The sequence below is a fragment of the Eulemur rufifrons genome, chromosome 10 (assembly GCF_041146395.1).
Source record: "Eulemur rufifrons isolate Redbay chromosome 10, OSU_ERuf_1, whole genome shotgun sequence".
Lineage (NCBI taxonomy): Eukaryota > Metazoa > Chordata > Mammalia > Primates > Lemuridae > Eulemur > Eulemur rufifrons.
This window is the reverse complement of record NC_090992.1, coordinates 551,821-567,715: the sequence shown is the minus strand read 5'-3', so window position 1 is coordinate 567,715 and position 15,895 is coordinate 551,821. Positions and strand designations below refer to the sequence as shown.

General features: G+C 39.0%; 1 protein-coding gene across 5 annotated transcripts in view; it reads left to right on the top strand.

The window, feature by feature from the left end:
- Positions 1 to 15,895, top strand: part of RAPGEF6 (Rap guanine nucleotide exchange factor 6) — a 169,134-nt gene that overhangs the window by 26,110 nt on the left and 127,129 nt on the right. For all 5 annotated transcript variants that reach the window (XM_069483583.1, XM_069483584.1, XM_069483581.1 and 2 more), the window contains exons 4-5: positions 1,344 to 1,427; positions 12,971 to 13,040. In XM_069483583.1, the coding sequence (XP_069339684.1) occupies positions 1,344 to 1,427; positions 12,971 to 13,040 (154 nt within the window). The remainder of the gene's footprint in view (positions 1 to 1,343; positions 1,428 to 12,970; positions 13,041 to 15,895) is intronic.

Here is a 15,895-nt window from a genome sequence, read left to right as displayed (position 1 = left end):
AGCAGTTTGAAACTGCAGTGAGCTATGGTTGTGCCACTGTACTCTAGCCTCGATGGCAGAGCAAGAGCTTGTCTGTAAAAAAAATAAATAACTAAAATTAAAAAATTGTAGGCTTGTAGTGGCATCCAGTCATAACTTTCTTTTCCCTTTATTTTGTGCAAATTTATCCTTTACTGATTGTATTCTGTGTTGATTTTTTTAGGCAGTCATATTTCAGCCTAGCACAGTGGTGTGCACCTGTAGTCCCAGCTGCTTGAGAGGCTGAGTCAGGAGGGTTGCTTGAGCCCAGCAGTTCGAGGCTGTAGTGCACTATGATTGCACCTATGTGTAGCCACTGCACCCTAGTCTGGGCAGCATAGCGAGACCCTGTGTATATTAAAAAAAGATACATTACAAAAGAGTAAGGAAGTAGGATTTCTAAACAAAGAACTTTTGTAGGCGATTTGCAGCCATTTGTTCCTTCCCTTGGTGAAGATGAAAAGGGATATAAAGAACTTCAAAGTACCTGCTAGAAAGTTGACGATAGTTTTTTCTTCTCATGGTAAGCAGTAGAGTTGACCTAGAAAGTTTAGTCTGGATGCTGTGTGGAATAGGATGGACTTGGGTTTCTGGGTGGAGAATGATACTACTATTCATTGACAAGAGAGGGTACTAGAGATCCAAGCTAGAAGGAAATAATTATAAATAAATTTTGAACTGTCAAGTAGACAGCCAGAGAGATAGATAGTTCTGCAGCTCGGAGGAAAGATTTGGTACGGATATTAGAATCTTTTATACATTAGAATTAATTCAAGCCTTAGGTATGTTGAATAAAGATATCTGAGAGAAAGAGAGAAAAATAGAAAGAGATTGTATTATATATATATGTATGTGTCTTTCATAATCAGACTTAAAAGAAATAAACAGGGCATCTAAATTATAGTTGAAAACGGAGATAAAATATTGATAAACTTAGGAATTCCAAATAAGATGGTCTTTAATATACATAAACAAAGTTGTCAGAGAATTTTTTAATGTGTAGATGAAGTACAATATTTATGTTAAATCTTCATTAGGTGTGATGATCTAGTACACAGAAATGAAACCTGTGAAATTAACAATATAATCAATAGGATAGAGTTAATAAATACATACTTATGAAATCTGTATCTTAAGATGGCGATTATACTTTTTTCCACCTTAGGCACCAGGCAAAATTTCCCAAATGTCTAAGTAGTATTACTTAATTTTTAATGATTTGCAGTATTATCAGAATGTATTTCACATTATGTATTTCACGTTGAATCCACATATATGTGAACATGTGTTTGTTTACTAATTTATTTGCTTATTTATTTGAACAGTGCAGAAACTATTGCCAGATGTTGGTATATCCTGCTTTCTGGATCTGTGCTTGTGAAAGATGCTATGGTCTTGCCTCCTTGCAGGTACGTTTACATTTGCTGCTTAGTGCACATGGCGAGCAAAGTTAACATTACAGCCATTCATTTTGTTTCTTACATTAAACTATTTTACGTAGTATGTGTATTTTCTCTTAGCAGGCAATGCGTTTTTTTAAAATGTCTTTGCTTGTTGGTCCCATTGGAAATACTTGGTAGGATCAACTAAATATTTCATATTTCTGAGGGTGTAATTTTTAGGTTTACATCATGACATAGTGTCTTCTTCCTGTTTGAACCTTAATTTGTATGAGATTTGATCTGATTTATCTGATGGATTTTGGAGTTATTGCTGTTATTGGTTATAGAAAGGCAGTGTATCATATAGTTAAAAAATTGGTTTTTTGAGTAGGGCAGACTAGGCTAGAATCCTGATTTCATCATTTACTAGTTATGTGACTTTGGACAAATTTTAGTTCTCTTGTCTGTAAAATGAGGATAATAATAGTATCTACTGCAGTATCGTCATGAGGTTTTAGTTAGCTACTACTCAGAGCTTGCAACGGATGTTCACACTCCAGAGCCAGACTGCGTGAGTCAGATCTCTGCTCCACCACCTCTTGAGCAAATTACTTAGTATCTTTGTGCTTCATTTTCCTTACTTACAAAATGGGGATAATAAGCTAGTTCTGAGAAATAAATGAGTTAATTCATGTACAGCTCTTAGAACAGTCTCTCACTACTAAAAGTAATTATTAAATTATCATTATCATAATTGTTAGATAAAAGAGAAGGGTGATTGGAAAGAAGATCAAATGTGGTATTCTTAGAGGATTTGCTCTGTTAGCAAATCTTAAGATTTGGGGGCCTCAAAATATGCTTTGGTGACATAAAAATGTAATTTTTTAATGTCTTTTCTCCCATAATGTTGAGAAGAGACTTCTAGGCATTGCATAACTATTAAATTTAAATATCAGGGTATGGGACATCTCAGTTTAGATGCCATTTTTAAAATTATGGACTGAGTCCTGAAAGTTTACATTATTGGCTTTTGGTTAAATTAAATGATACTTCTTGACTAGTAGAATAAAGCAGATAGACTGTTTTTACAAAGAAAATATTTAAGAGCCAGGTGTGGTGCCTCATGCTTATAATATTAGTGACTTGGGAGGCTGAGGTGGGAGGATTGCTTGAGACCAGGAGATTGAGACTAGCTTGGGCAACATAGAGAAAATCCATCTCTACAAAAAAAAAAAAAAAAAATGAAATTAGCTGGGTGTGGTGGCACATACCTATAGCCCTGGCTGCTTGGGAGGCTGAGGCAGGAGGAGTGTTTGAGCCCAGGAGTTTGAGGCTGCAGTGAGCTATGATCAGCCACTGCCCTCCAGCCTGAGCGATAAAGCAGTGCCCATCTCTGAAGGGGCAGGGGGAAGATATTTAATAGGTCTGGTTTTTTAAGTCTTTTGGCTATTGGTTTTTGTTTCCTTCACAAGTATTTGTGAAACTCACAGTAATGAATTTGTATTGAGTTAGCTGCTGAGACAGAACAAACTGTTGATATTGCCTACAGTTATGTTTTAGTATTATTAGTATTTTTCTTTTGAATATTTTCTTTCTGCTGCTGCTGTGAATATTGAAGAATTTGTTGTAAGGATGTTTTGTAGCCCTTAATCAGCTGTAATAATTCACTTTTAGTTTGTGAAGACGACAGTGAAGTTTAACTTTTTAAATAATTGCTAGGAATATAGGAGATTTAAAAAAAAAAACAAAATCATGGTATGCATTAATGTAACCATTATGAACTTTGCAGCAAACATGATTATAGCAGTTTGTTTAATCTTTATTCTAAAGAATAATTCTGGGTAGCGGATTTGTATTTTTTGCATGAAAGACATCTGTAATAGGTTATTTTAGGGCGATTGTTAGGATTAATGAGTTAATACAAATTAACTACCTAGTATAATGGTTAGCATGTATTAAGCATCAGGTAAATTTGGTGTCTGTTAATTATCATTACAGCATAGTAGCAGTGGGATATAATCATTATGATACCAATGGAATATGATAGCTACTCAGTATAGGAGTAATAGTAGTATTCCAGTTCATAGAAATATAGCCAGTTTCTCTAGATTTTAAGATATTTCTTACTTCCTATATTAGTCAGGAGACAAACTACACAGTAATTTGAACAGGGACAGTTGAATTTAAAGAATTAACTATTTCAAGGGATTAGCTAGTAAGAAGGATAAAGGAGAATACCCTATAAGTTCCCAAGGAAGGAACAAACTTGAAGGGGGACCCCCCTCCTCATGGCTGAAATTCAGACATTGTTGAGGAATATGTTAGTTGCAGCCCAGCGGACAGCAGAGTTCATGGGTTGCTCTGAGCCGAGCTGGTTCATAGTCATCCGGCCAAGGCTGCTAGGAAGGGGATCGCTGACCAGGGCTGGCAGCAGGTGGACTCCCCGCCGGGGTGCAGATGGGCCCCAAGGCTGGGGACAGGGACAAGAAGCCCAGACTTGCCTACTGCAGTGTCCCTCTGGCACCCTCTGCTGACAAACCCGTAACGTTTCCAGGTGGCAAAGGAGAACACAGAGAATCCACGTCCTTTATCATACAGGAGGGCCAGCACATTTGGATTCGAGAGGCAATAAATAACTGGCACAGTTCACTCACAGTTCACAGTTCACTGGCACATTCACATGAATGCTACTAAACACATTTGAAATTCTATTCAACAGCAGAACAGCTGTTTTCACCTGACAAGGTATAGCTGTCCTTCGTGTAAGTGAAGAAGTTCTTATCCTCTCCCCAAAATAAGGAAATGCACAGCCCCAGCAATCATTGCTAGCTGTATTAATTGTATATTGCATCATAGTGCCCCTGAATATTCTGTTAACTAAAGACTACTTTATAAAGTTCATCTTCCACAACTTAGATATAAAATGAATATGGAAAGAAGAAGAAAATGGTTAACATACACAAATACAGACATACGCAGTAAACAAAGAGGAAATATGGAAAGCTACTGCAGTTCCTATCCTGTAATTGGTCATAAGGCTGTAGTTGGTATCTCTGGCTTTCTTCTTTTCAGTATTTCTTCCTTCAACTGAAATTTCAGTTGTTCTGGGTTCTTTTCCTGATGGTGGTAGGAACAAAACCTTCATTTTGAAGAGTTCTCAGTTGTCCTGCCTTTTTTTGGTTGCTGTAGTTTTCTATTAACATTTAACAGTGGACATGGAAGTACCATAAGGAGCCCAAGAAAATCCTCTGGGCTCCAGACGTAGTCCCCGTAGCCACATTGTGTGCAGTAACCTGGTTTCCCCTTGGTGATTGGGATCAGTCCCTTGGGCCAGTGGAATAACTTTTCCTGCCTGTTGTTTCAGTGGAAGTCTCTAATTCATTGGAACCATTGTTTAGTTTCCTGGTAGAAGCAAGTCTTTTGGACAATGAAACTACAAACCAGCAGAGGTCAGAGGAGTTGGGAGGAGAGCAAAAATTCTTTGAATGAGTTACTAAGTACAGTAGTGAGAAGAGCCACTCCTATTTTCATGCCTTGAATATAAGCCCCATATATTTTGACCTTTGGGTGAGACAAAAATCACTGCTGCGCTTCTGTTGCAGAACGAGTTTTTTGATGGGAAACAATGCTGTCTAGGGTGCCAAGAGAGGAGATAAACCATTCTGTAAGCTTACGGATGATGGCACTGTTAGAAGCATTACAGGCAGATCCATTTCCAGAATGTGTCTGTTCTAATCAGGATAAATATCTGCCTCCTTCGTGATAGCAGAGGTCCAGTGTAAATAACCTGCCTCCAGGTGTCTGACTGGTCCCCTTGAGGAGTGGTGCCGTCTCGGGGACTCAGTGTTAGTCTCTGCTGCTGGCAGATGAGGCTCCCGCTGTAGCGTTAGCAGTTGAGCCCTTCACGTTGTCCGTCTCTGCCACCGCGGCCACTTTGTTCACAGTCCCGGTGAGTGAGCTCTGGTGTGGCTGGGGAGGGAGAACGATTGGCGTCCGCAGAGCAGGTCATGTTTTTGTCCCCCTGACTAGTAACGGCCTTCTCTACAGTGCATACCCTTTGAGTGTTTACATGGGCCACAAACATTTTCAAAGTCTGTGCTGGTTTGAAGGAAGCCATCCTCATACCTCCTTCCAGACTTTCGTCACCAGTTTTCTAATCCTGTTCCTTCTAAGTCCCTGACCTTTCAGCCATACCGTTAGTAATTGCCCATGAATCTGTGTAGGTCAGTCGTTCTGGCCATCTCTCAGTCCAGACAGAGTGGACAACCAGAGAATTCCCTAGGAAGATTTTCCTTCACCAGCTTCCTTCAGTGTCGCTTCTGAAATAGGGCTGTTCACTTTTGGGTGGTCCCGGTACGTTGTAGACCCATCTGTAGAACATGCTCACAGTTTTTCTTCTTCAGTCAGCTGGTCTGAGGAACTCCCATAGGCACGGATTGCGGGGAAGGAAGCAGTGTGGAAGGAGTCTGAGCCGTCTGCTGGTGCAGCTTGCTGTGAACTTCAGTCTCACATACCGCGTTCACTGGATACTGGGGTGCCGCCGCACACAGCCAGCCCTCGCGGCTAGGCACCCAGTTCATCACGGGAAGTTCAGGCTGCATAACCACCTGATGTCCCATGCTTGGGCATTCAGCCTCTACACTGAAGCCCACTGGCAAGCAGTTGTTTCTCAGAAGTACTGTAGAATAATTATTTCCCAAAGAGAGCATAGATGTCTCACATTCTAGAGGATTGCATTGTCATTCTCCTATTGGTGTTTGCTCTGCAGAGCACCCTGTTTGCCATGGGTGCTTCAAGAGTCACTGGGTATGCTGGGTTATGAGCCCACGTGGTATAGTAGTTTATGCTGCATCCTGAACTTGGTGGCAGCTTTATGAGTGACTGTCAGGATGGTTCAGAGTAGCACACTCACATGTGTTATGTTACCTCCAAAATCCAAAGAAAATAACCCGGTAATATGCCTCTTTTTTTTCTTTTGTGGCAGATAGTATGGGGTGCAGCATCTTGTATTTCACCTTGGAGGAGATACCATGTTATGCCTCAAATTATGGAACCCCCAGAAACTGAAGGCCCTTGAATTTTTACAGCGTTTGTCTCCTGAACTCAAATTTGCATAGATTTTAGTAAGGCATCTAAAGTACACCCCCCTTATTTTATAATGAAATTTTTTACGTAATTTAAACCAAGAAGATATATTTTATAATTTACTATAAACAAAGAAGATAAATAATCAAGTCTGAAATTTAAATGTCTTGTTTTGAAATAAATTTAGCCTTTTTTCTAGAACTGAGTTCACTTTTTTAGTTGTCACAGTAAGATAAAACTTTTTTTTTTTTTTTTTTTTTGAGACAGAGTCTCACTCTGTTGCCCGGGCTAGAGTGAGTGCCGTGGCGTCAGCCTAGCTCACAGCAACCTCAAACTCCTGGGCTTAAGCGATCCTACTGCCTCAGCCTCCCGAGTAGCTGGGACTACAGGCATGTGCCACCATGCCCGGCTAATTTTTTGTATATATATATTTTAGTTGTCCATATAATTTCTTTCTATTTTTAGTAGAGACGGGGTCTCACTCTTGCTCAGGCTGGTCTTGAACTCCTGACCTCGAGCAATCCACCCGCCTCGGCCTCCCAGAGTGGTAGGATTACAGGCGTGAGCCACCGCGCCCGGCCGTAAGATAAAACTTTAGCTTAAGAAATCAAAGGCTTCGTTAACATTTGATGATTTTTTTTTTTTTTTTTTTTTTTGAGACAGAATCTCACTCTGTTGCCTGGGCTAGAGTGCTGTGGCGTCAGCCTAGCTCACAGCAGCCTCAAACTCCTGGGCTCAAGCGATCCTCCTTCCTCAGCCTCCTGGGTAGCTGGGACTACAGACATGAACCACCATGCCCCGCTAATTTTTTCTATATATTTTTAGTTGTCTAGATAATTTCTTTCTATTTTTTTGGTGGGGGGGGGGTCTCGCTTTTGCTCAGGTTGGTCTCGAACTCCTGACCTTGAACGATCCACGCGCCTTGGCCCCCCAGAGTGCTAGGATTACAGGCGTGAGCCACCTCGCCCGGCCAACATTTGATTTTTAAATAAAGTTTAACTCTGGTATTCATTTATTCATTCACATTTATGCAGCATGTAAGCATTGATTGAATGTCATCTCTTTATAAGTCCCTGGCATTTATAGAAAAAAGACTGATTTACCTTGGATTGGGATGGCTACTTTGTTTTAAAAAAGCCCCAGTATTGTGTGGCATGGAAAGAAAACTTTCTTGGAGAGGCAGTTGTGGAAATGGACTGGACAATCAGGGTTTGCTAAGCAAAGGAGAGAATAAACATTTCAGTCAGAATAACTCAAGCACCAAGCTATTGATTCATCTAGAAAACATTGATTGGTGCCTGTCACATGTCAGGCACCCTGTGCTAGTCACTGAGGTTGGGAAAGGTGATAGGTAAATAGCATTGTCCATTTTCTTTTTTTTTTTTTTTTTTTTTTTTTGAGACGGAGTCTCACTCTGTTGCCCGGACTAGAGTGAGTGCCGTGGCGTCAGCCTAGCTCACAGCAACCTCAAACTCCTGGGCTTAAGCGATCCTACTGCCTCAGCCTCCCGAGTGGCTGGGACTACAGACATGTGCCACCATGCCCGGCTAATTTTTTGTATATATATATTTTAGTTGTCCATATAATTTCTTTCTATTTTTAGTAGAGACGGGGTCTCGCTCTTGCTCAGGCTGGTCTTGAACTCCTGACCTCGAGCGATCCACCTGCCTCGGCCTCCCAGAGTGCTAGGATTACAGGCGTGAGCCACCGCGCCCGGCCTCATTGTCCATTTTCTAAAGCCGTAATTTTTTTTTTAAAGGCTGGTCAAATGATAAAGCCATACTTTTTAAATAATTTTTTTGACAAAGCAATACATTCATACCATTAAAAAGTCAAGATAGCAAAGCAAGTTGTTTTTTAAGGAGTATTAATTCCGCTTTTATTAATACTGTAGGGGAGAAAAAGTAATATCTTTTTCTCACCCATGGCAAGGTTCATGGCTGACACACTCAGAACAAAATACAGATTAACAAGTGAAAAGCATGCACATTTAATTAATCAAAGTTTTGTGTGACATGGGAGCCTTCAAAAATGAAGACCCAAGGACCCCGGGAAAACTGTATGTTTTTATCATACGTTCAGTGAAGAATGGACAGCTGTGTGGAAATGTGATTGGACCAAAGGGTGTGATCTAACGGTGACAGACTAAGGGGGAAACCCAGCAAGGCCTGTCTATTTAGACTCCTTTTGGCCCCCGTATGTTACATTCCTTTCTTGGTAGGTATGGGGCAGGACCCTTCTGGAATGAGAGTCTTCAAGGAAGAAGGAAGAGAGTAACCTTTCTGGGTTTTATGGCTTGCTTTGGGGTAGAGGAGTCCTACTTGCTATGACCCTCCTTAGCGAAGAGGAATTCTGGTTTCTGTGACTCTCGTTAGAGGAGAGAGGGGGACAAAAGACAAGAAGGCAAGAGAAGAGTAGAGAGACTTTGCTTCTGAGTCCTTCCAGTCTCCTTTAGTTCAAAGAACTCGGCATGCCATAGTGCCATACTTTGAATATTTTCTGAGCTCCAGCGCTCAGTAGTTTCAGCTCTTTTATTGTGACATGTATGGGGAAAGGTGCAGGTAACATAAAGGTACATTCTAGTGAGTTTTAGTGTACATTGAACATTTTCCTGATCACTACCCAGATCAAGAAATTGAACATTGTCGGCACCCGGAAGCAGCCTGCATGTCTTTTCTCAAATCCACTCTTACTCCCCCCAAAGATCACGAATTTCCATTTAAGCCTGTGGATAGGCACACCTTAACGCTGGTATTGCTTACTTTTGAACATAATATGAATATAATCATACAGTATTCTTTTGTGTACGTCTTTAACCCAACATTATGTTTATTGAATTCATTCATGTTGTTACATATACTTATAGTTAATTCATTCTCGTTACTTAATATTTTATTGTGAGCACAGTTGAGGGCTATTTTAAGTAAAGCAGCTGTGAACATTTTTGTATATTAGATGCACATGTGCATGTATTTCTGCTGAGCATACCTGGCAGTGAATTGTTGGCCCACAGGATGTGCCTATATTCATTAATTCCAAGTTGTGTTCCAGATGATGCACTAATTTACACACCAACCAGCCGTATGTAAGAATTCCCATTGTTCCACATTCTCACCAGTACTTAGTATTGTCAGTCTTTTTAGTTTTAAGTTTTTTACTGCTTAATTTTTAGTGATTCTGTTGAGCCTATAATGGTATTTCACTATAGTTTGGATTTACATTTTACTAATTGCTGTTAAGTAAGTACATTTTCATTAAAATAACCGTTTTTGTAAAGTGGCTCTTTAGGTCTGTTCTGCATTTTCCTAATGAGTTGTGTTTTTGTTATTGAGCTGTAGAGAGGTAGAAACAGTTTTTCTTGTTTTCCTTTCACTGTTAGATCTATAGTCTACCTGGAATTGATTTTTGAGGGTGGCATAATATAATGGTATAATTCATTTTTTTAACGAATAATGATGTCGCTCACTTTCCCTTACGTTTATTGGCTGTTGCTTTCTCTGTTTTCTTTTGTGAAGTATCTGTTTAAGGTGGTTTTTTTTGTGTGTGTGCTTGTCTTAAAGTTGTATTTTTTGTGTTTATTAGTATTCTATAAGAATCTTTAATACATTCAGGATGAAGCTGTTTGGCCCATATTTTATCCCATTAATTTGGCTTGCATTTTCATTTTCTTATGTCTTTTTAAAACAACTTTATTGAGGTATCATTGACATACACTAAACTGCACATATTTACAGTATACAGTAAGTTTTGGCATATATAAACACCTGTACCACCACTACTATAAAGATAATGAACTTGTCTATCCCCAAAGTTTCCTCGTGCCCCTTTGTACACCCTCCCTCCCATCCTTCCCTCTTCCCTTCTTTGGTCTCCAATTATTGATTCTTTTGTCAACGTAAGTTAGTTTACATCTTGAATTTTGTATAAGGAAAAACTTACAATATGTACTCTTTCCTCATCCAGCTTCTAATATTCATTAACATTATTTTGGGTTTATCCATGTTGTTACGTGTCTCCATATTTCATTCCTTCTGATTACATTACTCTCTAATATGAATATGCCACTATTTGTTTAGCATTCAATTACTGATGGACATTTAGGTTGTTTCCTGTTTTTGACTGTTGCTATGAATGTTTGTGTAGAAGTCTTTATGTGGACATAAATCGGTCCACATAAATATGTCTGAGTAAACAGGAGTAGACTGGTTGGAGTGTAAGTGTTTATGTGAACACATACCATCATATGTTTTGAATAAATACCTAGCAGTGACTAGGTTATTTGGTAGATGCGCGTTTAACCTTTAACAAAGTGCCATGCTCTTTCCCAAAGTTGTGCCATTTGACATTCCCATCAGCAGAGTGTGAGAGTTCCAGTTGTTCCAAATCACATCCTCACTAACACTTAGGGGTAAGATCGGTCTGTTTAAGTTACATATCCTAATTTGTATGTGGTAGTATCTGATTGTGGTTTAAGTTTACATTTTTCTAAAGATCAATGATGGTGAGCATATTTTTGTGTGCCTTGTCATTTGTATATCTTTTATGAAGTGCCTCTGAGTCGTTTACCCGTTTTTGAGGAAGGTGTGGTTAATTTCTATTTTTGTGTTTCAGAAGTTCTGTGTGTGCTCTGTGCAAGTCCTTTAGTGTGTGGTTTGCAGATACTGTCTCCCTATCTGGATTGTGTTTTCCATCTGTTCACTGTTTTTCAAAGGGCAGAAGTACTTAATTTTGATGTTCGTTTCTCTTTTTTTTTTTTTCTTCAATGGACTGTGCTTTTGATGTTACGTGTTAAGAAATCTTGAGTTGGATCTGGGTTTTCAGGCTCTCTCTGGGCTCTAGAGTTCTTTTCAGGCTACCTGGTAGCAATCTGAGCGTCTGGCATCACTTCTTGCTGGAATTCAGATATCCAGGAGGCGCTTAGAGCTGTGACAAGAATGCGGATGGAGCTGGTGTCCACTGAAGAGAGTTCCCAGGACGAGTCCAGGGCCTCTCATCCCACGTGCTCAGGAACATTAATAAAGCTGCCGTGGTACCTGTCCATGGCCTGTTAGGAACCGGACAGAAAGTGAGCCGAGGGCGAGCAAGCGAAGCTTCATCTGTGTTCACAGCCACTCCCCGTTGCTCGCATCACTGGCACTAAATATTCAAAATTTTGGTATTTTAGGTTGCTTTATAATTTCTTTTAAGTGCACAGTAATATAAGTGTGAAGCTCTTGTATCTTATATAATTGGCAGGTTTTTTTTTTAATTTCTCCCATTTTTTTAAAAATTCAGTTTATCTTTTAAAATCAAAACTGGATCTTTTTCTTTATGATTGATTTTCTTTTCTTTTTCTTTTTTTTTTTTTTTTTTGAGACAGAGTCTTACTCTGTCACTTGGGCTAGAGTACAGTGACATCATTATAGCTCACTACAACCTCACCTCACACTCCTGAACTGAAGCAATCCTCCTGCCTCAGCCTCCCACGTAGCTGGGACTACAGGCATGGGCCATCATGCCCAGCTAATTTTTCTCTCTTTTTTTGTAGAGAATCTCACTGTGTTGCCCAGGTTGATCTCAAACTCCTAGGCTCAAGTGATCCTCCCACCTTGGCCTCCCAAAGTGCTGGGATTACAGATGTGAGCCACCACGTGCAGCCTGCTTGCTTGCTTTTTTGATTTGCTTAGAAATCTTTTTCTCAAACTGAGACTATAAAAATAAATTTTATTTTAGTACTGATCCAGCTTTAGTTTTTTTTAAAGAGATAGCCAGTGGTTCCAATACTTTTTTAAAGTAAATCATCTATGTATCTAACTACATTCTTTATATGCAGTTGGCCCTTCATATCCACAAGCTTCCCATCTGTGGGTTTGAGCAAATGCAGATCAAAATCATCCCAGAAAAAGAAGTCTGAAAATGTACAGATTTTTTTTACTTGTCATTATTTCTTGAATGATACAATATAACAGCTATTTACATAACATTTACTTTGTATTAGGTTCTATAAGTAATCCAGAAATGATTTAAAGTATACGGTAGGATGTGCATAGGTTATTATTTTTTTTATTTCAGCTTATTATGGGGGTACAAAAATTTAGGTTATGTATATTGCCCATGCTCTCCCACCCTACCAATGTGCATAGGTTATATGCAAATACTTATTAGCCGTGCTTTTTCTTTTCTTTGATTGAACATATATTATGACAGATGTTCAAAATTTGAGATTAGGCAAGTATCTTTTATAACTAATTTTAGGGACTAGTTAAAGGCAAAAATTGATAAAGAATTTTCATACAGTACTATATTGAGATCTATTTATCTTAACAATTAAGCAGGGAGTTTTTTTTCCCTCAAGAAAATCTAATTTTATTGATATAAGTGATAGGATCAAGATCAGAATTTCTTGGTTAACATCTAGGTGGTTTTTCTTACTGTTTGTTTTTTTCCTATACTGATATATTTTATTTATAACCTTTGCTAAAGAAATTGTTTTTCTGTTTTTATAGTTTTGGTAAGCAGTTTGGAGGAAAAAGAGGATGTGATTGTCTTGTATTAGAGCCTTCAGAAATGATTGTGGTAAGAACTTTAAAGAATGCTGAATTGTTTTTTGATATGCTTCAGTTTGAACTTTAAATGTGATAGGCTTTAAACACTTAAGGAGGCTTCATAACTCTGATCTTTTAAAGATTCATGTACCAAGTTCATACATTTTCATTACTCAGACTTTTCTGATCCTTGAGTGTGAAACTTGATATATGTATAATGTGTTGTAAATTTGATAATTTCTTTTACCCTTCTACCAGAAAATTAGAATAAAGATTTTTTCAAAAAGGGATCATGATTTTTCAAGTGTTTTCTCTTTTCTCGTTCAATTTAGTCAATAAACTTGGAACATGTGTAGTTCGTGCTCTGGACTAGAGGGAATGAATTAGAGAAAATTAAAGAGACATCCAAGTAAAAAATGGTCTAGATCAGTGATCCTCAACCTTTTTGGCCCCAGAGACATGGAAGGTTTCGTGGAAGACAATTTTTACACGGACCAAGGTGGGGTGGGGGGGATGGTTTTGGGATGATTCATGTGCGATGCGTTTATTGTGCAGTCAGACCTCTGTGCTAATGATCATCTGTATTTGCAGCCGCTCCCCAGCACTAGCATCACCACCTCAGCTCCACCTCAGGCCATCAGGCATTGGATTCTCACAAGGAGCCACAACCCAGATCCCTCACACGCGCAGTTTACGGTAGGGTTTGAGGTCCTGTGAGAATCTAATGCCTCTGCTGATCTGACAGGAGGCGGAGCTTATGCGGTGATGCGAGCAGCGGGGCGTGGCTGTAACACAGATGGAGCTTCGCTTGCTTGCCCACCGTTCACTTTCTGCTGTGAGGCCCGGATTCCTAACAGGCCATGGACAGGTACCAGTCCGAGGAGTGGGGACGTTGAGGACCACAGGTCTAGATCATAATATTTTTGCTTTTTAATTATTTGGGGTGAGGTTTCCTTTAAGGGTGTATTTAAGGAATAATTCTTTACTCCTTACGAGATCTAGGTAGTTGATGTAACGTTAGAATTTTTTTTTTTCAAGCATTAGAAAAATCAAGAACACAGCTCCCTTTTACCTTGTTCTGAGATGACCTTACAAGAGAATAGCGTATGCTGAATGGAATGCTAGCATCTCATGTAGATGGTCATGCCATCTAATTAGATTTACACTGTTTAGAATAGAGTTTGAATTATTCTTTTTTCTTTCTTTTTCTTTCTTTCCTCCTTTTTTTTTAATACAGGGTCTTGCTCTGTTGCCCAGGCCAGAGTGCAGTGGCATCGTCATAGCTCACAGCAACCTCAAACTCATAGACTCAAGTGATCCTCCTGCCTCAGCCTCCTGAGTAGCTGGGACTACAGGAGCATGCCACTGCACCTGCCTAATTTCTTTATTTTTTGTAGAGACGGGGGTTTGCTATGTTCCTCAGGCTTGTCTTAAGACTCCCAGCCTCAAGCCATCCTCCCACCTCAGACTCCCAAAGAGCTGGGATTAAAGGCGTGAGCAACTGCACCTGGCCTGAGGTTGAATTCTTAATGAAACATTTTAATGTCGGGGCTCAAAACTAAACTACATTTCATTGTGCTGTAGTCAGATTGACATTTTCAAATAGTTTAAGTTTCATAAAAACAACTGGATTTTAAGCTCCTGAAAAGCAAAGATTATCTCTTATTCAGTTAGTATCTTCCACAGTACAGAGTGCTGCCTGCATAGTAAGTATTCAGTGAATCTTCTTTGAATTCAAGTTTGTTCAAGGCATGGACTACGTATTGTTTCATATTTATTTTCTTTAAGCATTGGATATATGGGATACCTATTAAAGCCTTAGAATTTTTTCTTTTAAATATATGTATTGAGGGACATGGTGAGAAAACTGCCCAGGTGGTATTGGTTTTTTCATTTACTTGCTAGCTGATGTATTTTGTATTCCTCACACTGTATGGAAAGAGAATAGTGCTTTTATTTGTATTTTTATTTTATTTCAGTGTTCTTATATACATTGTTTTTAAATACTTTTTGTACGTAGAAATATTATATAATATTTTCTTACAAGGAGGAAGAAAAGGAAAACGTAAAATCACTTGAAGTACAAGATGCTAATGCTCATCTTATACATTCCCTTTCCAAAACTGGGAGTCGGCCTTTCCTGTAATGAGACCTGCTAGCTTTTGTTGGAGAAAAGTATTTAGAAACCAAGATCTGGCTGACACTTGTGCTCGTTGCTCCAGATGCCTCATTGCTTCTCATACCTCTCAGTGAACAAAGCTAGAAAATGCGTGTACGTGTGAGCGTATGTACACACAGTTGTATACATATGTCTTATGTCTGTATATCTATCTGTGTTAAAAACCCAGAGTTTATTCTGGCTTTTTTAGTACTTTCTTTGTATAACATGAGAAACTTGGCTTTTATTATCATTGATTTGTTTATTTGCAGTTAAAGTAGTTTAAGAATTACTTGCCCATACCATTGTAGAAAGCACTACTAGCTAGAGTATTAATATAAACAAATTTTAAATACAAAATTTGATGATTTAACAAATGCATAACCCTTACCACCCACCTCCCTAGCAAGATACATTTTCATCATCCATCTCACCAAGTAAGGAAGTATTCAGAGAATTATAGGGACCCAGCAAAAGGACACAGGAGCCAAGCTGAAGGGATTCCCACTGCCAAATCTGTCACAATCTGAGGCTTCAGATACAAATTCACAGTAATTGGTGGTATCCTCCTGTATAATACAGGACATTGTACATCCTAAGGAAATAAATGAATGCATGAATTGGGGAGAAGGGAAAGCTCTTCCTGACAGTAGGGATGATCAAGTTAGAAAATGATAAATGAATGCTAAAACTTGGGGATGAACGTTTGATGAGGAACAGAATACTTA